At 45.2% G+C, this 17,529-nt stretch overlaps 1 protein-coding gene across 1 annotated transcript in view; it reads left to right on the forward strand.

Annotated features, from left to right (window-relative positions):
- The window catches only part of LOC145349478 (solute carrier family 15 member 1-like), a 51,082-nt gene that overhangs the window by 6,534 nt on the left and 27,019 nt on the right, over window positions 1–17,529 (forward strand). The window contains exons 4-11 of the mRNA XM_080198017.1: window positions 6,193–6,277; window positions 7,979–8,120; window positions 9,466–9,585; window positions 10,704–10,803; window positions 11,963–12,053; window positions 14,279–14,359; window positions 15,427–15,509; window positions 16,768–16,854. Of these exons, the coding sequence (XP_080054143.1) occupies window positions 6,193–6,277; window positions 7,979–8,120; window positions 9,466–9,585; window positions 10,704–10,803; window positions 11,963–12,053; window positions 14,279–14,359; window positions 15,427–15,509; window positions 16,768–16,854 (789 nt within the window). The remainder of the gene's footprint in view (window positions 1–6,192; window positions 6,278–7,978; window positions 8,121–9,465; window positions 9,586–10,703; window positions 10,804–11,962; window positions 12,054–14,278; window positions 14,360–15,426; window positions 15,510–16,767; window positions 16,855–17,529) is intronic.

Below are 17,529 nucleotides of genomic sequence, written 5' to 3' on the forward strand. Positions count from 1 at the left end.
AGTTGCGTCTCTGGTCTATAGCTGCCACGTTTGTGAAACCTACCTCTCCACTCACCTGATGAAGGAGCAGCGCTCTGAGGGTTCATTATACCAAATAAACCCGTTGGATTTTAACCTGGTGTGGTCAGACTTCTAACTGTGCACCCAACCCCCCCGTCCCCCAGTCCAACGCTGGCAACTCCGCACTCTGTACATCGATTGAGGGGTAAATATTGTCCGGGACAGTGGGAAAGACTCCCCTGCGCGTCTTTACAATAAAGACATGGGACCTTTTTAAGTCCAGCTGAGGAGACAAGTGGGGGCTTCAGTTTAATGCATCATTCAAAAGGCTAATATCATTCACCCCTAACAGTTCTGAGCACCCTCAGCACCAACTTAAACTTGGGTGTTTTGGAATGACCTGAGTCCAGCACCTGAGGCAGATAGAGTCACAGTTAACACTTTAAAGTGACGTTCTTTACCCCATTCCCACTCAGGAAATCTTAATCATTGGTCTGTCAGTATTAGGCAGCCACTTGTTTATTTTGTGAGCATTAACATTGAAACATCGAGTGAAAGATTAAAAGGTGCAGGTTTAAGATTAACAGCATGGAAGAAAGAATAGATCCTTTTGTACACAGTTACCGCATGAAAGAGAGTCCCAGTGAAAGTCTAGTTCTTATCTCCCACAGTCGACAGGTTCATGCCAATATTTGCGGCTCGCTATCACCTCCTCATGGACAATGAAGGAAGAGTATTCTTCGGAGCAATGCCCATTAGCTGCAAACAGGGACCACTTGCAGGATTACATAGAAAATATACGTCACAGAAACAGACCATTCGGCCCTTCTAATCCATGCTGGGGTTTATGCTCCACCCATCTTTCCTTGTTGAAGTGAACTCTCCCTTCTCCCTCAGAGGCCGGATTAGTTTCCCCTTAAATACTGACAAATAATTGGGTTCCCAACACCCCAAGGGGGGTCAGTTCTGCATTCCCATCGGTCCTTGGTTAAAGAGATTTCTTCCGGATTTTTATTGCATTGTTTATTATCTTATATTAATAGTTATGCTTTTTCTCGCAAGGTGAAACATTCTCCCTGAATCCTCTATGAAAACCTTTCACAAATTCTAAAGACTTCTATTAGGTCACCCCTTCAGCCTTTTTTTTTTAAAGAGTAAATAAATCCAGCTTGTCAATAACATATAAGCAAAATACTACAGATGCTGGAATCTATCCTTATTATTTTGTTTATTAGTGTTACAAAATAGGCTTACGTTAACACTGCAGTGAAGTTACTGTGACAATCCCCTAGTCGTCACACTCTGGTGCCTGCTTGGGCACACGGAGGGAGAATTTAGCACGGCCAGTACACCTGACCAGCTCATCTTTTGGACTGTGGGAGGAAACCGGAGCACCCGGAGGAAACCCATGCAGATACAGGGAGAACGTGCTGACTCTATACAGAGTGACCCAAGCCCAGAATTGAACCTGGGTCCCTGGCGCCGTGATACAGCTGTGCTAACAACTGTGCCACCATACCATCTGAACCAAAAACAGGCAATGCAAAAAAACCTCAGCAGGTGTGGCAGCAGCTCTGGAGAGAGAATAGAGCCAAAGTTTTGGGTCAGGTTAACCCTTCGTCAGCCTGGCAATCTGTTCCTGATGTAGAATCATACAATCCTACAGTGCAGAAGGAGGCCATTTGGCCTATCGAGCCTGCACCAACAACCATCCCATCCTGCCCCTATCCCCATAACCCCAGGTATCCATCCTGCTGATCCCACTGATACTGAGGGGCAATTTAGCATGGCCAATCCACCTAACCCGCACAACTTTGGAGTGTGGGAGGAAACCGGAGCACCCAGAGGAAACCCACGCAGACATGGGGAGAAAGTGCAAACACCATGCAGACAGTGACCCAAGTCCGGGAATGAAACCCGAATCCCTGGTGCTATGAGACAGTAGTGCCAACCACTGTGCCAGCATGCCACTCTATGTATATATATGTATGTATATGCAAGCATTTCTTGTATCATCCCAGTAAACCTTCTCCAAACCCGCCCCAGTGCATGCCCTTCTCGGGGTGTGGTTGAACAGAGGTTCAATCCAGGTTCAGCATAACTTCCCAGCCCTGTAGTTCTCTCCCCCAAGAAATAAAACACTTGGTTTGTTTTATTAAGACCTTGCTTACCTATGGTGCAAGATTTAGTCAGTGATTGATTTATCTGTTTTCTTAAGATCCATTTATTCCTTTTATCCCAGCTTGACTTGCACCTTCCAAGCAATAAGTGACCCACTTGTTCCTCCTGCAAACTATCTCACGTTCATCTCTGTTCGGCAAAATTCCTTCAATAATGTGATTTAGGGAAGAAAATCTGCCATCCTTACCTGGTCTGGCCTCTATGTGACTCCAGACCCATTACCGTGTAGTAGACCCTCACAATCCCTCTGAACAAGTGCAATAAATGCTGGCCTAGTCAGTGATGCCCACATCTCATGAATGAATAAAAAAAAAACTTAATTTGCCAATTATTTGCTCATTCTGCAAAGCTCTCTGTTTGATAAGATTATGCTTCGACTGTCACAGTGAATATAATATTGTCAAATGTTTTAAATTCTCTAGGGACTGTGGAATGTTGTAATAGGCAAGCTTTAAATGATGGAACTAATGCTGGATTTAGATCGGAATTAGATGTAATAATGAGATAGCACTGTAACAGTACATCAACTTAATCTCAATTGGGATTACAGAGTTCCAATTTACTTTCCCCGATAAAGTAAGAAAGATATTTGTTTGTGTGATATCTTTTATGACCTCAGGTCATCCAAAAACACTCCACAGCCAATTAGGTACGCTAAAAGAGCAGTCACTGTTGTTATGAGGGAGACACGGTAGCCAATTTGTGCACAACAAGATCCCACAGGCAGTGATGTGATAATGACCAGGTTATTTGGTTGGTGGAAGATGATGGTGCCTTGGGAGATTTTTTGTTGGTGACTAGTTTGGAGGCAGGTGAGATCGCACTTGAATGTCACATCCATAAAAGGGAAATGCTGACAGTGTGGCACTCCCTCAGAATTGTATTGGGAGTGGCAGCCTGGATTCTGTGCTGAAAAGTCTTACCTGGGATATGAACTTACAGCTTTCAGATTCTGAGTGCTACCCAGTGAGACACAGCACTGGCATTGGACACATAAAAGTGTAATGAATGAGACCTATGGGTACACATGCTGAAGATGATCATAGAACCCTACAGTGCAGAAAGAGGCCCTTCGGCCCATCGAGTCTGCACCGAACACAATCCCACCCAGGCCCTACCCCCATATTCCAACACATTATACCCATTAACCCCACTAACCTACGCATCCCTAGACACTAAGGAGCAATTTCTTACCCTGGCCAATCAACCTAACCCGCACATCTTTGGACTGTGGGAGGAACCCGGAGGAAACCCACACAGACACAAGGAGAATGTGCAAACTCCACACTGACCCGAGCCAGGAATCGAACCCAGGACCCTAGAGCTGTGAAGCAACAGTGCTAACCACTGTGCTACCATGCCACCCATGTGATGAGGGTGAATCTGCTGTGCATGATTGTGCTGTGAATTTGCTTAGCCTATTTAATTCAGTGATCAGCGTAAAAGTACAGTTGGTAGCATTCTTAGAGTCGTAGAGGTTTACAGCATGGTAACAAGTCCTTTGGTCCAACTTGCTCATGCTACCCTTTTTTTAACCCCTAAGCTCGTCCCAATTGCCCGCATTTGGCCCACATCCCTCTATACCCATCTTACCCAGGTAACTGTCTAAATGCTCTTTAAAAGACAGAATTGCACCTGCCTCTACTAGCTACCTCTGGCAGTTCCAGACACTCGCCATCCTCTGTGTGAAAAATTCTTCCTCTCGACCCTTTTGTACCTCTCCCCTTGCATCTTAAACCTATGCCCTCTAGTTTTGGGAAAAGATGTTGACGATCTAGCTGATCTGTGCCCCTCATTATTTTATAGATCCCTATAAGATCATCTCTAAGTTTCCTAAGCTCGAGGAAAAAAGTCCCAGTCTATCCAGCCTCTCCTTATAACTCAAACCATCAAGTCCCAGTAGCATCCTAGTAAACCTTTTCTGCACTCTTTCTGGTTTAATAATATCCTTTCTGTTATAGAAACATTGGCTGCTGTGCTTCCTACATTGCAATAGTGATGGCCCTTCAAAGAATACATCATGGGTGGTATGGTAGCACAGTGGTTAGCACTGCTGCCTCATGGACTCGGATTCGATTCCCGGCTTTGGTCACTGCCTGTGTGGGGTTTGCACGTTCTCCCCGTGTCTGCGTGGGTTTCCTCTGGGTTCTCCGTTTCCTCCCACAGTCAAAATATATTTGGGTTAGGTTGATTGGCCATGCTAAATTGCCCCTTAGTGTCAGGGGGATTAGCAGGATAAATTAGCAGAATTGCACACAGTATTCCAAGTGTGGTCTTACCAATGTCTTATACAACTTCAACAAGACATCCCAACTCCTGAATTCAATGTTCTGGCCAACGAAACCAAGCAAGCCAAATGCTTTCTTCACCACTCTGTCCACCTGTAACTCCACTTTCAAGGAGCTATGAACCTGTACCCCTAGGCTCATTGTTTTATAAACTCTCCCCAACACCCTACCATTAATTGAGTAAGTCCTGTTTCTGGTAGGGGGGCACAGTGATTAGCACTGCTGCCTCACAGCTTCAGGGATCCACGTTCAATTTTGGTCTCGGGTCCCTGTCTGTGTGAAGTTTGCACCTTCTCCCCGTGTCTATGTGGGTTTCCTCTGGGTGCTCCAGTTTCCTTCCACAGTCTGAAAATACGCAGGTTAGGTGGATTGGTCTTGGTAGATGCGCACAATTATGGCGATAAGATGGAAAGGAGTGGCTGGATGAGATGCTCTTTCAGAGAATCGGTGCAGACTCAATGGGCTGAATGGCCTCTTTCTGCACTGTAGGGTTGTATGGCTCTCTCTGGGTTGGCTAGTTGTGGGTGCATTGTACACCATGCATAGCTTTGAGTTTGTTGTGAATCAAACACTGGTTGCTGGTGCACTGACTCAGAAACATACAAAAGCTTAGGAAAGATTAATCTATATTCAAAATTAATTTCAATGTAACGGGTAAGAAGGTTTGCATTTATATGGCACCATTAACAACCACAGGACATATCAATGCCGTTGGAGGTGGCGAGACTTCAAACTGAGATCCTGGCTGGAATTTTAGCATCCTGCCCACCATGGGAATTGGAGCAGGCGAGGGGCGGGCCATGGGAATTGGTATGGGCACGGGGCGGACCATGGGAAGGTCTGTAGACCTCAAGTGGGATTTCACGGTTTCAGAACAAGCGAGTCTGTAAAATCGTGCTCGTGTCTGCCCTCTATGGTCAATGGAGGAAGAGCAGGAGAGATTGGCCCCTGGTCAATATCTATCCTTCAACCAACGTGACAAAAACAAATAGAATATCCAGTCATTGTGATGATGGGGTCTCTGGAAGCTTGCTGCGCACAAACTGGCCGCTGTGTTTCCTACATTGCGGTATTGATGGCCCTTCAAAGAAAACTTCATGGGTGGCACAGTGGTTGGCACTGCTGCCTCACAGCACTAGGAACCCGGGTTCAATTCCAGGCTTTGGTCACTGTCTGTGTGGAGTTTGCACATTCTCCCCATGTCTGCGTGGGTTTCCTCCGGGTGCTCCCACAGTCACAATATGTGCGGGTTGGGTTGATTGGCCATGCTAAGTTGCCCCTTAGTGTTAGGGGGATTAGCAGGGTAAATAGATGGGGTTATGGGGATGGGGCGTGGGTGGGATTGTGGTTGGTGCAGACTCGATGGGCCGAATGACCTCCTTCTGCACTGTAGAGATTCTATGGTTGGCTGTGAGGTGTTTTGCAGTGGTCTGCGGTCCTGAAAGGTGCTATATAAATTCTTATCTTAACTTCTTTACAGCCAGGTGCTTCTACCATGTGGGTATTGCAACAGCTAACTAGCACAATAAAAGTTAGTCCACAAAGGTCTACTCGTAGCAGACATTGGTGTGCCCATTCAGAGGTTTTATTTTGGACAGGACAGCTGAGTCACATCTTCTTTGTTTGTTGCAGACATTTTGAGTGGACATTTTATTTAACGGGAGCGTATTTACCTGATGATGATTCGTTGTCACTCACCCGTCACTCGTTTGCTCTCTTACAGCCGAGTTGTTTAGGATTTCCGATCAGCATCTTCTTCATCGTGGTCAATGAATTCTGTGAAAGATTCTCCTACTATGGAATGCGAGGTACTTTAAATCTTGCACGTCAACAGAATTCCGCACAATCTTGAGTCCTGTAAAGAAATGGTTCCAATCCTCCCTTGATTCTAATGGAGTTTGGGATCGGACAAGTATTCAGTATGGTGTTCTCTCACTGCATGGTGAAGATGTCACCTGTAATCCTTCACCCACACAAGAGCTCCCACACAAAAATCTTTGCACCAAGCAAACCTGGCCAGTAGCAGCAACACCTCGCGTTTATGGAGTGCCTTTAGCCTAGTGACGTAGAGTCCATTGGTTCCATACAGTGCAGAAGGAGACCATTTGGCCCATCGAGTCGGCACCAACCACAATCCCACCCAGGTCCTTTTCCCATAATCCCACATATTTACCTTGCTAATACTCCTGACACCAGGATTGATTTTAGCATGGCCAACCAACCTAACCCGCACATCTTTGGACTGTGCGAGGAAACCCACGCAGACATGGGGAGAATGTGCAAACTCCACACAGACAGTGACCCAAGGCCACGATTGAATCTGGGACCCTGGTGCTGTGAAGGCAGCAATACTAACCACTATTGCCACCCCTTGTCCTAAGGCACTTTGCAGGGGCAATATGGGATACACTTTAACACTGAGCTACAAAAGGAGATGTTAGAGCCAAAAGGTAGTTAGTAGGGAATGCCTAAAGAAAGCAGAAAGAGATGGAGAGGTTTAGGGATGGAATTCCAGAGCGTGGGACCCAGGCAGCTAAAGGCAGGGCCACCAGTGGTGGAGACATTAAGGGATGCCGAAGAGATGCAGAATTGGAGGAGTACAGAGATCTCGGAGGATTGTAAAGGTGGAGGAGGCTACAGAGAAAGGGAGAGACCAAGGCCGAGGAGTGACTTGAACACAAAAATAAGACCTTTAAAGTCAAGGCACTGCCGGACAGTGAACCAGTGTCGGTCAACAAGCGCGGGGAGTGAACTTGGCCTGAGTTAGGATGCTGGCAGCAGAGTTTTGGGATGAGTTCAAAATTCCTGAGCAGGGATGAGGGGAAGCCTACTGGGAGAGCAAAGGAATAGTTTGGAGGAAATAAAGGCACAGATGGGTGCTTAAGCAACTGATGAGATGAAACAATGCTGGAGATGGGAAGCTGCAAAACACAGAGTTAAATAACAGCAGAGGATTGGTTGGAGTCCACTGATTGATCATAGAAACGAGAAGCAGGAGGAGGTCACCACTCAGCCCTTCGAGCCTGCTCAAAATGAATGGTGGAGCGGGGGTGGATATGGTGTGTGGTTAGCACGGCTGCCTCACAGCGCCAAGGTCCCAGGTTCAACTCTGGCCTCGGGTCACTGTCTCTGCTGAGTTTACACGTTCTCCCCGTGTCTACATGGGTTTCCTCCGGCTGCTCTGGTTTCCCCCCAAAGTCCAAAGATGTGTAGGTTAGGTGGATTGGCCAAGCTAAATTGACCCGAGTGTCAGTGGATTAGCAGGGTAAATATGTGGGATTGCGGGAATAGGACCTTAATGGGATTGTGGTCGGTTCAGACTCGATGGGCCGAAAGGCATCCTTCTGTATTGTAGGGGTTCTATCTGTGATCATCAAATTCAATATCCTGATTCCCCCTTCTCCCCCCATATCACTAATATTTCAGTTTAATACCTCCCATGGTGAAATATTTATTAATAACTAAATAATGGGTCTGATGAGTCTGTTTTCTGTACCTTCTTCATGCAGCTGTTCTTGTCCTATATTTCCGCTATTTTCTACACTGGGATGAAGATCTCGCTACAGCCGTTTACCACGCCTTTGTGGCTCTGTGCTACTTAACACCTATCCTTGGAGCAATCATTGCTGACTCTTGGCTTGGAAAATTCAAGTAGGTATTATCAAAATAATTAAACCTGATAAATATACAACGATGGTGTTAGCACGTGGCACAATTTTAAAAGGGAGGCAGCAGCGTAGTGGTAATATCCTTTCGCTAGTAATTGAAAAACCCAGGCTAATGGTCTGGGTACATGTGTTCAAATAGTGGAATTTGAATTCAGTTCATAAATTTGATATATAAACCAAATCTATCATTGATTACCATCAAAACTCACTTAGCTCACCAATGTCCTTCAGAAGATCTACCATCCTTACCTGATCTGGCTTGTGTGGTGGCACAGTGGTTAGTATTGCTGCCTCACGGCGCCAGGGACCCAGATTCAAATTCCAGCCTTAGCTCACTGTCTTGTGTGGAGGTTGCACATTCTCCCCGTGTCGACGTGTATCCACCGCCCCCCCACCGATGCTCCAGTTTCCTTCCACACTCCAAATATGTGCTAAATTGTCCCTCAGTGTGAGGGAGACGAGCAGGGTAAATATGTGGGGTTATGGGATAGGGCCTGGGTAAGATTGTGGTCGGTGTAAACTTAATGGGCCGAATGGCTTCCTCCTGCACTGTAGAGAGTGTGTGATTCTACACATGTGACTCCAGATCCACGGCAAATATGGTTGACTCTTAATTGCTAGCTGAAACAGCCTAGCATGCCACACATTTTAAGGGCAATTAGCAATGGACAATAAATGTTGGTCTTAACAGCGATGCCCACCTCCCATGAAAATATATTTTTAAAATGCAACAGCAGGGTTCTTCCAAGAATAAACCCATTACTCTGGTTTCTGTGTGTATATGAGTGCCTTATCTAAATTATTTAGGGAGAAAAGTTTTTAGCCCTATTACTAGCAGGGTAGTGAAGGCCTTTCTTTCCCAGAACAGGAGATCAATGTGACTCACCTGATGAAGGAGCAAAGCTCCGAAAGCTTGTGACACCAAATAAACCTGTTGGACCTTAACCTGGGGTTGTGAAACTTTGTACTGCACTGACCTGAACAGTTTCTTCCCTGCTGCCATTAGACTTTTGAATGGACCTACCTTTTATTAAAATGAAATTTCTCTTCACCATAGCGGTGGTTATAACACAACACCTGCATTCTCTCCTTCTCCCCTATGTACTCTGGAACGGTATGCTTTGCCTGTATAACACACAATAACCAATACCTTTCACTGTATACCAATATATGTGACAATAATAAATTAGATCAAATCAAATCAACTAAAATGGGGACCATTAGAGTGTGTACAGTTTTAATAACCAGCTTGTGTTTAGCTGTGCACTAGGAGACTTGAATCTCCTAATGCTATTGTCTTAATTAATTTTAACTTTCCTTCGTAACAGAACCATCGTCTACCTGTCGATTGTTTATACAGTCGGACAGTTGGTGATATCAATCAGTGCCGTTGCAGACATGTCAGATAGTGACGCTGATGGGCATCCAAATAACTTAAACCTTCACGTGTGAGTACATTCTCTTGCTCAATAAAAATGTAACGCTTAAAGTAGCGATGCACATTAATACAAGGATGTAAAGAATAAACCAAGAGCTGGAGTTCATTTCGAAAGCAATAGAATTGAAAAGCAGAGAAGTCGTTTCAATCTAGTCTTGAATTTGGTTAAAACGCACCTAGAGCACTGTACAGTCCTGGTGACCAGGTTATAATAATGATCTTGAAGTGCCTGAAAATACGCCACAAAGATTTGCAAAAATGAAACCTAAACAGAGGGTTTAGAACAAAGAACGACGCAGCACGGGAAACAGGCCCTTCGGCCCAACGAGCCCGCGCCGCCATCTTAACAATGTGCTTTTCCTCCTCCACCCTTGACCCATGTCTATGTTTATGGTACCCCCATTTAGAATTGTCAAAAAAGATTGCTCAGTCTGGGCCTCTTCTTGAGAGTGGAGGAACTGCGGAGTTAAGCTGTAAAATGAAGGAAGGTTTGACAAGGTAGATATAGAGATGATGGTCACTATTTCACAACCTCGCTCAGGCGAGGCTCATAAAACCCCACCCGAGATCAACAGAGAATTCCATTCTGCCAGCCTCGCCCGATCCGGGTAACATTCCAGCCGATGTTCCCACTTGTTGGGGTTGGTGCGTGTGTGAAATGTGCTGCTACCAGGGGAGTTGCTGTTGTTTTCATTTCCCACAAGGCAGACTTCTCTTCTGCCCCCACAGGGAGTGAGGGTTTTGCTGGGACAGGTCACTAGATGGTCACCAGCGGCTTATATCTTGAGGGGGGTGCCACTCCACATCGAGTGTGGCTGACCAGGAGTCACTCCCGCCCTTCCCACCAGCCATTGGCGTGTTTGGACAGATGTTGCAGGTTGCCCTGTTTGGTGCACGAACACACCTCCCTTGGGTGTGGCTTTCACACGGCACAGCGTTCCAAAAGCTTGTGGCGTTTACTACCAAATAAACCTGTTGGACTTTAAGCTGATGTGAGACTTCTTATTGGGAATGAAAAGTATAAAATTTGGCTCAGGGGGATAGGTTCTATCCATTGAGTCCTGGGCAATACCTAATGATATTAAATCCTGTCAATGTTTGTAAATTAAGACATTTTGTTTCCTCCAGCGGTTTGGCAATACTCGGTCTGGTTCTTATTGCTTTCGGGACTGGTGGCATTAAACCTTGTGTGTCAGCTTTTGGTGGTGACCAGTTTGAAGACAGCCAGGTAAATGTGGATAATTTTTTAATCAGACGTGAAAATTGCGAGGAATACACTTTTCCTGAAGCGGGTGTGCAAAGATGTTACTCAAGCCCAGAAAGGTTGGTCTAGACTTCACTGGAGTGGTTATCTCACACATGCCTCGTTGGTTCTGCACCCTACAACTCAAAAACAGTTTGCCCTATAACTAGCCAGGCCTGTGAGGGTAACGGGGTATTTGAGACCAGTGGGACCAATAGTCTATCTCCAGCAGATACAATGGAGCAACCAGCACCCACAAGTTCCCCTCCAAGCCATTCGCCATCCTGATTTGGAAATATATCCCCATTCCTTCGCAGTCGTTGGGTCAAAATCCTGGAATTCCCTCCCTAACGGCACTGTGGGTCAACCCACAGCACACGGACTGCAGCAATTCGAGAAGACAGCTCACCACCACCTCCCCAACTAGGGATGGGCAATAAATGCTGGCCTAGCCAGCAACACCACGTCCCATTAATGACTAAAAAAACCCACTGAGATTCAAGGATTGAGAAAGAACCAAAGGAACGATTGAATAGGAAATTGGGTGAATTAAAGTCAAAAAGGTGAAATTAAGAGAAGGAAGGAGAGATTGGATTAGGAGAGAGTTAAGAAAAAAATGGAAATCTGAAACATGTTTTATGTACTAAATCTCTAAGAACAATTTTCTACCTGTTGGAATGAGGTTGCACAGTTTCAGTTGTTTGTTTTCTGGGCTGGGGAGATTGAGTGGCATCACAGGAACATAAATCTCTTTGTTAAGAGCATTCTTACGCTGTTAAGTACCTTTCTGCAGTGAGTTTAACAAGTAGTTAATGCAGACAATCGTTTGGAATTCATGGCGTGATTGAGGGTGAGCCGTTGTTACTGTCCGATTAAAATCAAAGGAAAGCAAGTCAGGCGGTGGCTTGTGGTGATTCACAGCTCATGGAGACTGTCCTCCTCACACGCAAGATGCTGGCAGATTGGTGTCTCAGTAATGGCGAGGTACATTAAACTCGCCACCACTTTGGCAGCGAAATCCAGGCAGCAACTGATAATGGGAGATGTGACAATGTCCTCACATTATAGCGTGAACATGAATTTCTGTAAATGTACCTTTGGTTGCTTCTGCTGTTGAAGCCAATGTTCTCTTCTCTCTCCGAAGGTAAAAGAAAGGGGCAGGTTCTTCTCAATTTTCTATTTGTCAATCAATGCTGGAAGTCTCATTTCTACTGTTATTACTCCCATCTTGAGAGGTAGGCAGTAGTTGGCTTCACTCATTGGAGCTAGTATCACAGACAAACCATAAATTGCAAAATTGTTGTCAAAAAACCAAACAATGAAAATCTTTGTTGATCATCACTCTGATTGAAAATTGATGTCTGTAATCACAATCACTTGGCAAATCTACACCCCCAATTTCTGCCATTTTCTGCACATAATTATTATCGTTGTCCATTCGTCCAGCGCCACAGCCAATGGCATTATCAGATGGGTCAATATTGACCTTGGGAATTTGGAACAGGAGGTGGCCATTCAGCCCTGGGACCCTGTCGTGTTACTCAGTTAGACCATGACTAATCTATATCCACCAAACCATCTCGGTCCCCTAACCCTCAATATCCAGGTCTAACAAACATCAATCAATATTAGTTTTATAGTTTTCTCAATGAACCCCAAGCCTCAGTGATATTTTCTGGGGATTTCCACCAAGCTTTACGCGAAGAAGTGCTTCACTCCAGTCCTGATTCTAAGGTTGTGCCTCCTTGTTCCAGAATTACCCACCCACAACTACTCGCCCCCCACTCACTGCCCTGAAAGCGCCACCCTGCTGCCCCCTCCCCCACAACTGGATGAAATAATCGATTCTCTCTAATAACGCGATAAAATTCTTTAATCATCTGCATTAGATCGCCCCATAATCTCCCTATGCCCAAGGGAGTACAAGGCCAGCCTGTGAAACCTGTCCTTGTAATTTAGCCCTCTCAACTCTGATATTGTTCTGGTAAATCTACGCTGCACCCCCTCCAAGGTTGGAGGTTCAGTGCCCAGGCCTGAACACAGTTACTCCCGATGGTCTCTCCCATGAGATTTATGACGCTGGAATTTAACTTCCATCGCTTTATATTCTGGCTCCCTTGATATAAAACCAGCGTTCCGTTAGGTAGGAATACAAAAACATAGGAAAGCTATGGTACAGGAAGAGGCCATTCAGCCCATCATGGTTAAAAACAAGCATTATCTGGCCTAATCTCATTTTCCTCCCCATGATCCATTGTCCTGTAGGTTACAACACTCCAAGTGAATATCTAAGTATGTTTTTAAATGCGAGGAGTATTCCTACCTCTGCCACTTTTTCAGGCAGTGAGTTGCAGACTTCCGCCACCCTCTGGGTGAAAAATATTCTCCTTAGTTTTCCTCTTTTTTAGTTCATTCATGGGACATGGGCGTCGATGGCTGGCCAGTATTTATTGCCCATCCCTACTTGCCCTTGGAGGTCAGTTAAGAGTCAACGACATTGCTGTGGCTCTGGACTCTCATGTAGGCCAGACCGGGTAAGGATGGCAGATTTCCTTCCCTAAAGGATATTAGTGAACCAGATGGGTTTTTACAACAATGGGTCATCAGTAGATTCTTGATTCCAGATTTTTTTAATTGAATTCCAATTCCACCGTCTGCCATGGTGGGATTCGAACCGGGGGACCCCAGGACACTCACTGAGTTTCTGGAATAATAATCTAGCAATAATACCACTAGCCCATTGCTTCACCATTGCCTCTATCGATTACTTTGAATCCACGTCCCCCGCCAATGGCAATCGTTCCTTATCACTCCATCCTGGCCCCTCGTAATTTTGTACCTTTCGATTAAATCTGCTCTCAGCCTCTTGGGTTTCAAAGAAAATAATCGCAGACGGTGCAATCTTCCCTCGCAGTTAAAATTCCTGCCAACATTCCTCCTGAGCCTGCACTCTAGTATGCTCACATCCTACATGTAACAAAATGACCAGAACTGTACTCAGTGCTCGAGCTGCAACCTTAACTCCTGTGAGATACATTGAGCGAAACCTCCCTCCCCTTCTCTTGTAATAGGCTAATAAGTGGAATTTATCCTGTGTAACCTTCCTGGACACCTCATCGGCCTGTCCTGTGACCTTCAGGGATCTGGGACTTGTATTCCAAGGTTCCTCGTAACCCTCTCCGTTTCTCAGTATCTGTCCGTTTATCATGTATTCCCTCGTTTGACATTCCCAAATGCGTTCCCTCACCCCTCTCCGGACTGAATTCCATTTCCTACCTCTCTGCCCATCTGACCAGTCTATTGAACATCTCTGGCTCTCTTACTCACTGTCGAACACACGGTTAATTTTATCATTATCTGTGATCATCCCAATCATGACCTGTACGTGTAAGTCCTTAAGGGATAGTCTATTTTCATTATTCTTTTCCTCCGACCCTAACAATGACTTTGTGTGTTTTAGGTCAAAAATGTGGTCACGTCCCCCAGGCTTGTTACCCGGTGGCCTTTGGAGTCCCCGCTGCTCTGATGGCAGTTGCTTTAAGTAAGTCTTACAAACTCCCTTCTCTAGAAACAATGAAATAGCTTGCTACTTCAAGGTTTGACTGCTGGGTAAAATTTCAGTTCTTGCATTCCACATGTTGGGAATAGCAGGCGTGGTGCACATGGAGCCTTTGCTCACTGGCGACACCTAGCAGGGAATAATGGACACACGGCCTAACATTTCCAGGCTGATTCACTTCAATGAAATGTGACGCAGGCAATGGGGCCTCCAGTCCCTCCAGATTGTCCTGGAGTCTGCAGGAATTACAGATTAATCTCCGGAGAGCAAAACCCAAGAAAAGACACGTGGAGCATTCACAAAAAAAAAAGACCACACTTCTTTTCATTTTGTTAGAATCTGCTCATTTCGAATTGTAGAATAGCACGGCACAGAAAGAGGTTATTCATTCTCTCGCCTCTGTGCCAGCTCTTGGAAATTTAGGGATTGCCAACCTTCCAGAACTACCTCAGAGTCTCCAGGAACTGAGGATTAAATCTCCATTACAGCGCTGTCAGTGACCCTGGAGAAATCTCCAGGACACGGCTGTGTGTGACCCCGGATCAGGGGGTTAAAATGGGTTTAAAAAAAAAAATTGGTCGGAATTCTACCGCCCTGTTGGCCACGGAAGTCGGAGCAGACCACAGAAAGATCCACTGACCTCAAATGGGATTTTATGGTTTTGGGATGAGCGAGGCTGGAAAATCCCATCCATTCTCTTAGAACATTCCTCTTCACCAGACATAAAATAAGGGGAGAAGGGCTGTTTGGCTGACAGTCAAACATCGTCCACTTGGGTCATTTGCTTTCCCAACTGGCGTACGAAGGCACTGCCACACCGGGATGGATGTGTCGGCCAATTAATAAGTGGAGTGTGGGGACGGCATGCTGGCACAGCGGTTAACACTGCTGTCTCACAGTGCCGGGGACCTGGGTTTGATTCCTGGCTTGGGTGACTGTCTGTGTGGAGTTTGCATGTTCTCCCCGTGTCTGCGTGGGTTTCCTCCGGGGTGTATATATTTAATCTTGTACCAGCAGAAGCGATAACCATGCCGTGTTATGTATTTCAGTTGTATTTATCGGAGGAAGTGCTTTGTATAAGAAATCCACTCCCCAGGGGAACGTTATGCTTAAAGTTTCCAAGTGTATTGCGGTAAGTGAGAGGTCTGAAGTGGCAACCTAGAGAGTGGACAGGTGGGGGGACAGCTGAGGAGGATATGGGTGCTTACAGTTTGTGCGGCAAAATTATTTTTCAGTTCATTGATTGGATGTGGGTGCCACTGATGTGGTCAAAAATGATTGTTATTTAATTGTGAGGACATTGAAGGACGCAGTAAAGTTACATTGCTGAGGGTCTGGACTCACACGCAGAGGAGACTGAGAAACTTACTTCCCTAAACAAAAGATAATAGTAAGTCAGCTGTTTGTAACGACAATCTGGCAGTTGTATAATCACCCTTACTAACAGTAGCTTTTTATAATCCCACGTTTATTTAATTAACTGAATTTAAAATCCCCTGCTATATTGGTGGGAGAACTCATGTCTTTTGATCATTGGTCTAAGCCTTTGAATAATTAGTGTAATACAAAACAGTATATAACATGCTGCTATCCTCTTGAAAATGATAATTTTACAAGTAGGCTGGCTCCCTTAGGAACCAGATCCTTCATCCTTGCACACTGGGGTTCAAATATTGGCTGGGATTCGCTGACCTCACCCCGCGGCTGGGATCCTCCAGCCCCGCTGCAGTGAATGGAGTTTCGGCTGAGCGCCAAATTCTCCGTTCTCGCTGACAGCTGTAGTGAGGCCCACGAGATTGGAGAATTCTGGCCATAATTCCCAGAAACGTCACATCAGCCTTTATTTAAACGTACTTTTCATTTCCTCTGTTTGTTCGTCGAGTCTCAAATGTCTGAGACTTCTCAGTGACTGAGAGAATGCTGGCTACTCTCTAACTTGTGAAAGTGTGGGTAGCTCCATATCAGTGCTATTGTCTGGTACAGCAGAAGCCTCAGAGACCAGTTCGGCAGAATGGCCTGTTCCTGGACTCAAAAAATGCAAAATTCTCTGCGTTTAAAGTAGGAGTCTCCAGAGGTAGGACTTTGGGTGAGCAGTTTATCCTTAATGTCTGGAGACATCCCATATATTCCTTTGAATTCCCAATCCCAAACATGGAGGAAAACTGGGATTGGAAATTCAGCATGTGAAATCACTAAATACGTCAACCCATGTCTCACCAAAGACACGTGGACTTACCATGTTCCCTTCCCCCCATTAACAGCATTCTCTTGGTGTGGGTTAGGTATGATTAAGTGCTAGATGTGTATTTGTTAGCTTTTCCTTGGCATCTACTGCAATCCTACATGATATTGTCAATAATATTTACCAATTATTGGTTTCTTTTCAACAGTTTGCGATCAAAAACAGATTCAAGCATCGTGGTAATCAATATTCCAAACGGGAACACTTCATGGACTGGGCTTCAGAGAAATACGATGTGAGTTTGTAGGTTGAGTTTTTCTTCCATAGTTTCTCCTGATCATAGAATCAGACCACTGAGCGTACGCAACTCTCTTAACTCATAATCTTACAAATACTTTCACCGTCAAATATTTATCCAATTCCTTTTTGAAAACTCTTATTAAATCTGCTTCCACCTGCAATGATTTTAATCAGATATTTGAGGCTGGCCTACCTGAATAGGAACTCCCTGATTAAGGACCAAATTGATGGTCCAATCAGGGAGTTCCATGCTCTGCTCGTAAACGGGTGTGTCGGTTCCTCTGGCACTCCGGATGGAGACGGCACACTGAGAGCACTCCATCCTGTTGTTGGATCTTGTAAATAAAGGAATTTTAGTGACGGGACTTCCGCCTCAGGATTTATTACACTGCCATCCTTTCAGGCAGTGCATTTCAGATCCCAATAACTCTGCATTAAAAAAAGTCTCTTCTCTTCTCTTTGCTTATTTTGAGAATTACATTACATTTGTGTCCAGTCAAATGGCAGTGTCCATCTTTGCTGTGGTCATACAGGAGAGTTCTATCTTTGCCCATCGCTGAGTTATAGGGTAATACCCAATCAGTATTCTCTGCACTGGGATAAATGTTTATAGTGGCTCTAAACTTACCTTTGTTTTCAAACACATTAGAATCCCTACAGTGCAGAAGGA

Source organism: Carcharhinus amblyrhynchos, chromosome 10 (assembly GCF_965287045.1).
Source record: "Carcharhinus amblyrhynchos chromosome 10, sCarAmb.v2.hapA, whole genome shotgun sequence".
Lineage (NCBI taxonomy): Eukaryota > Metazoa > Chordata > Chondrichthyes > Carcharhiniformes > Carcharhinidae > Carcharhinus > Carcharhinus amblyrhynchos.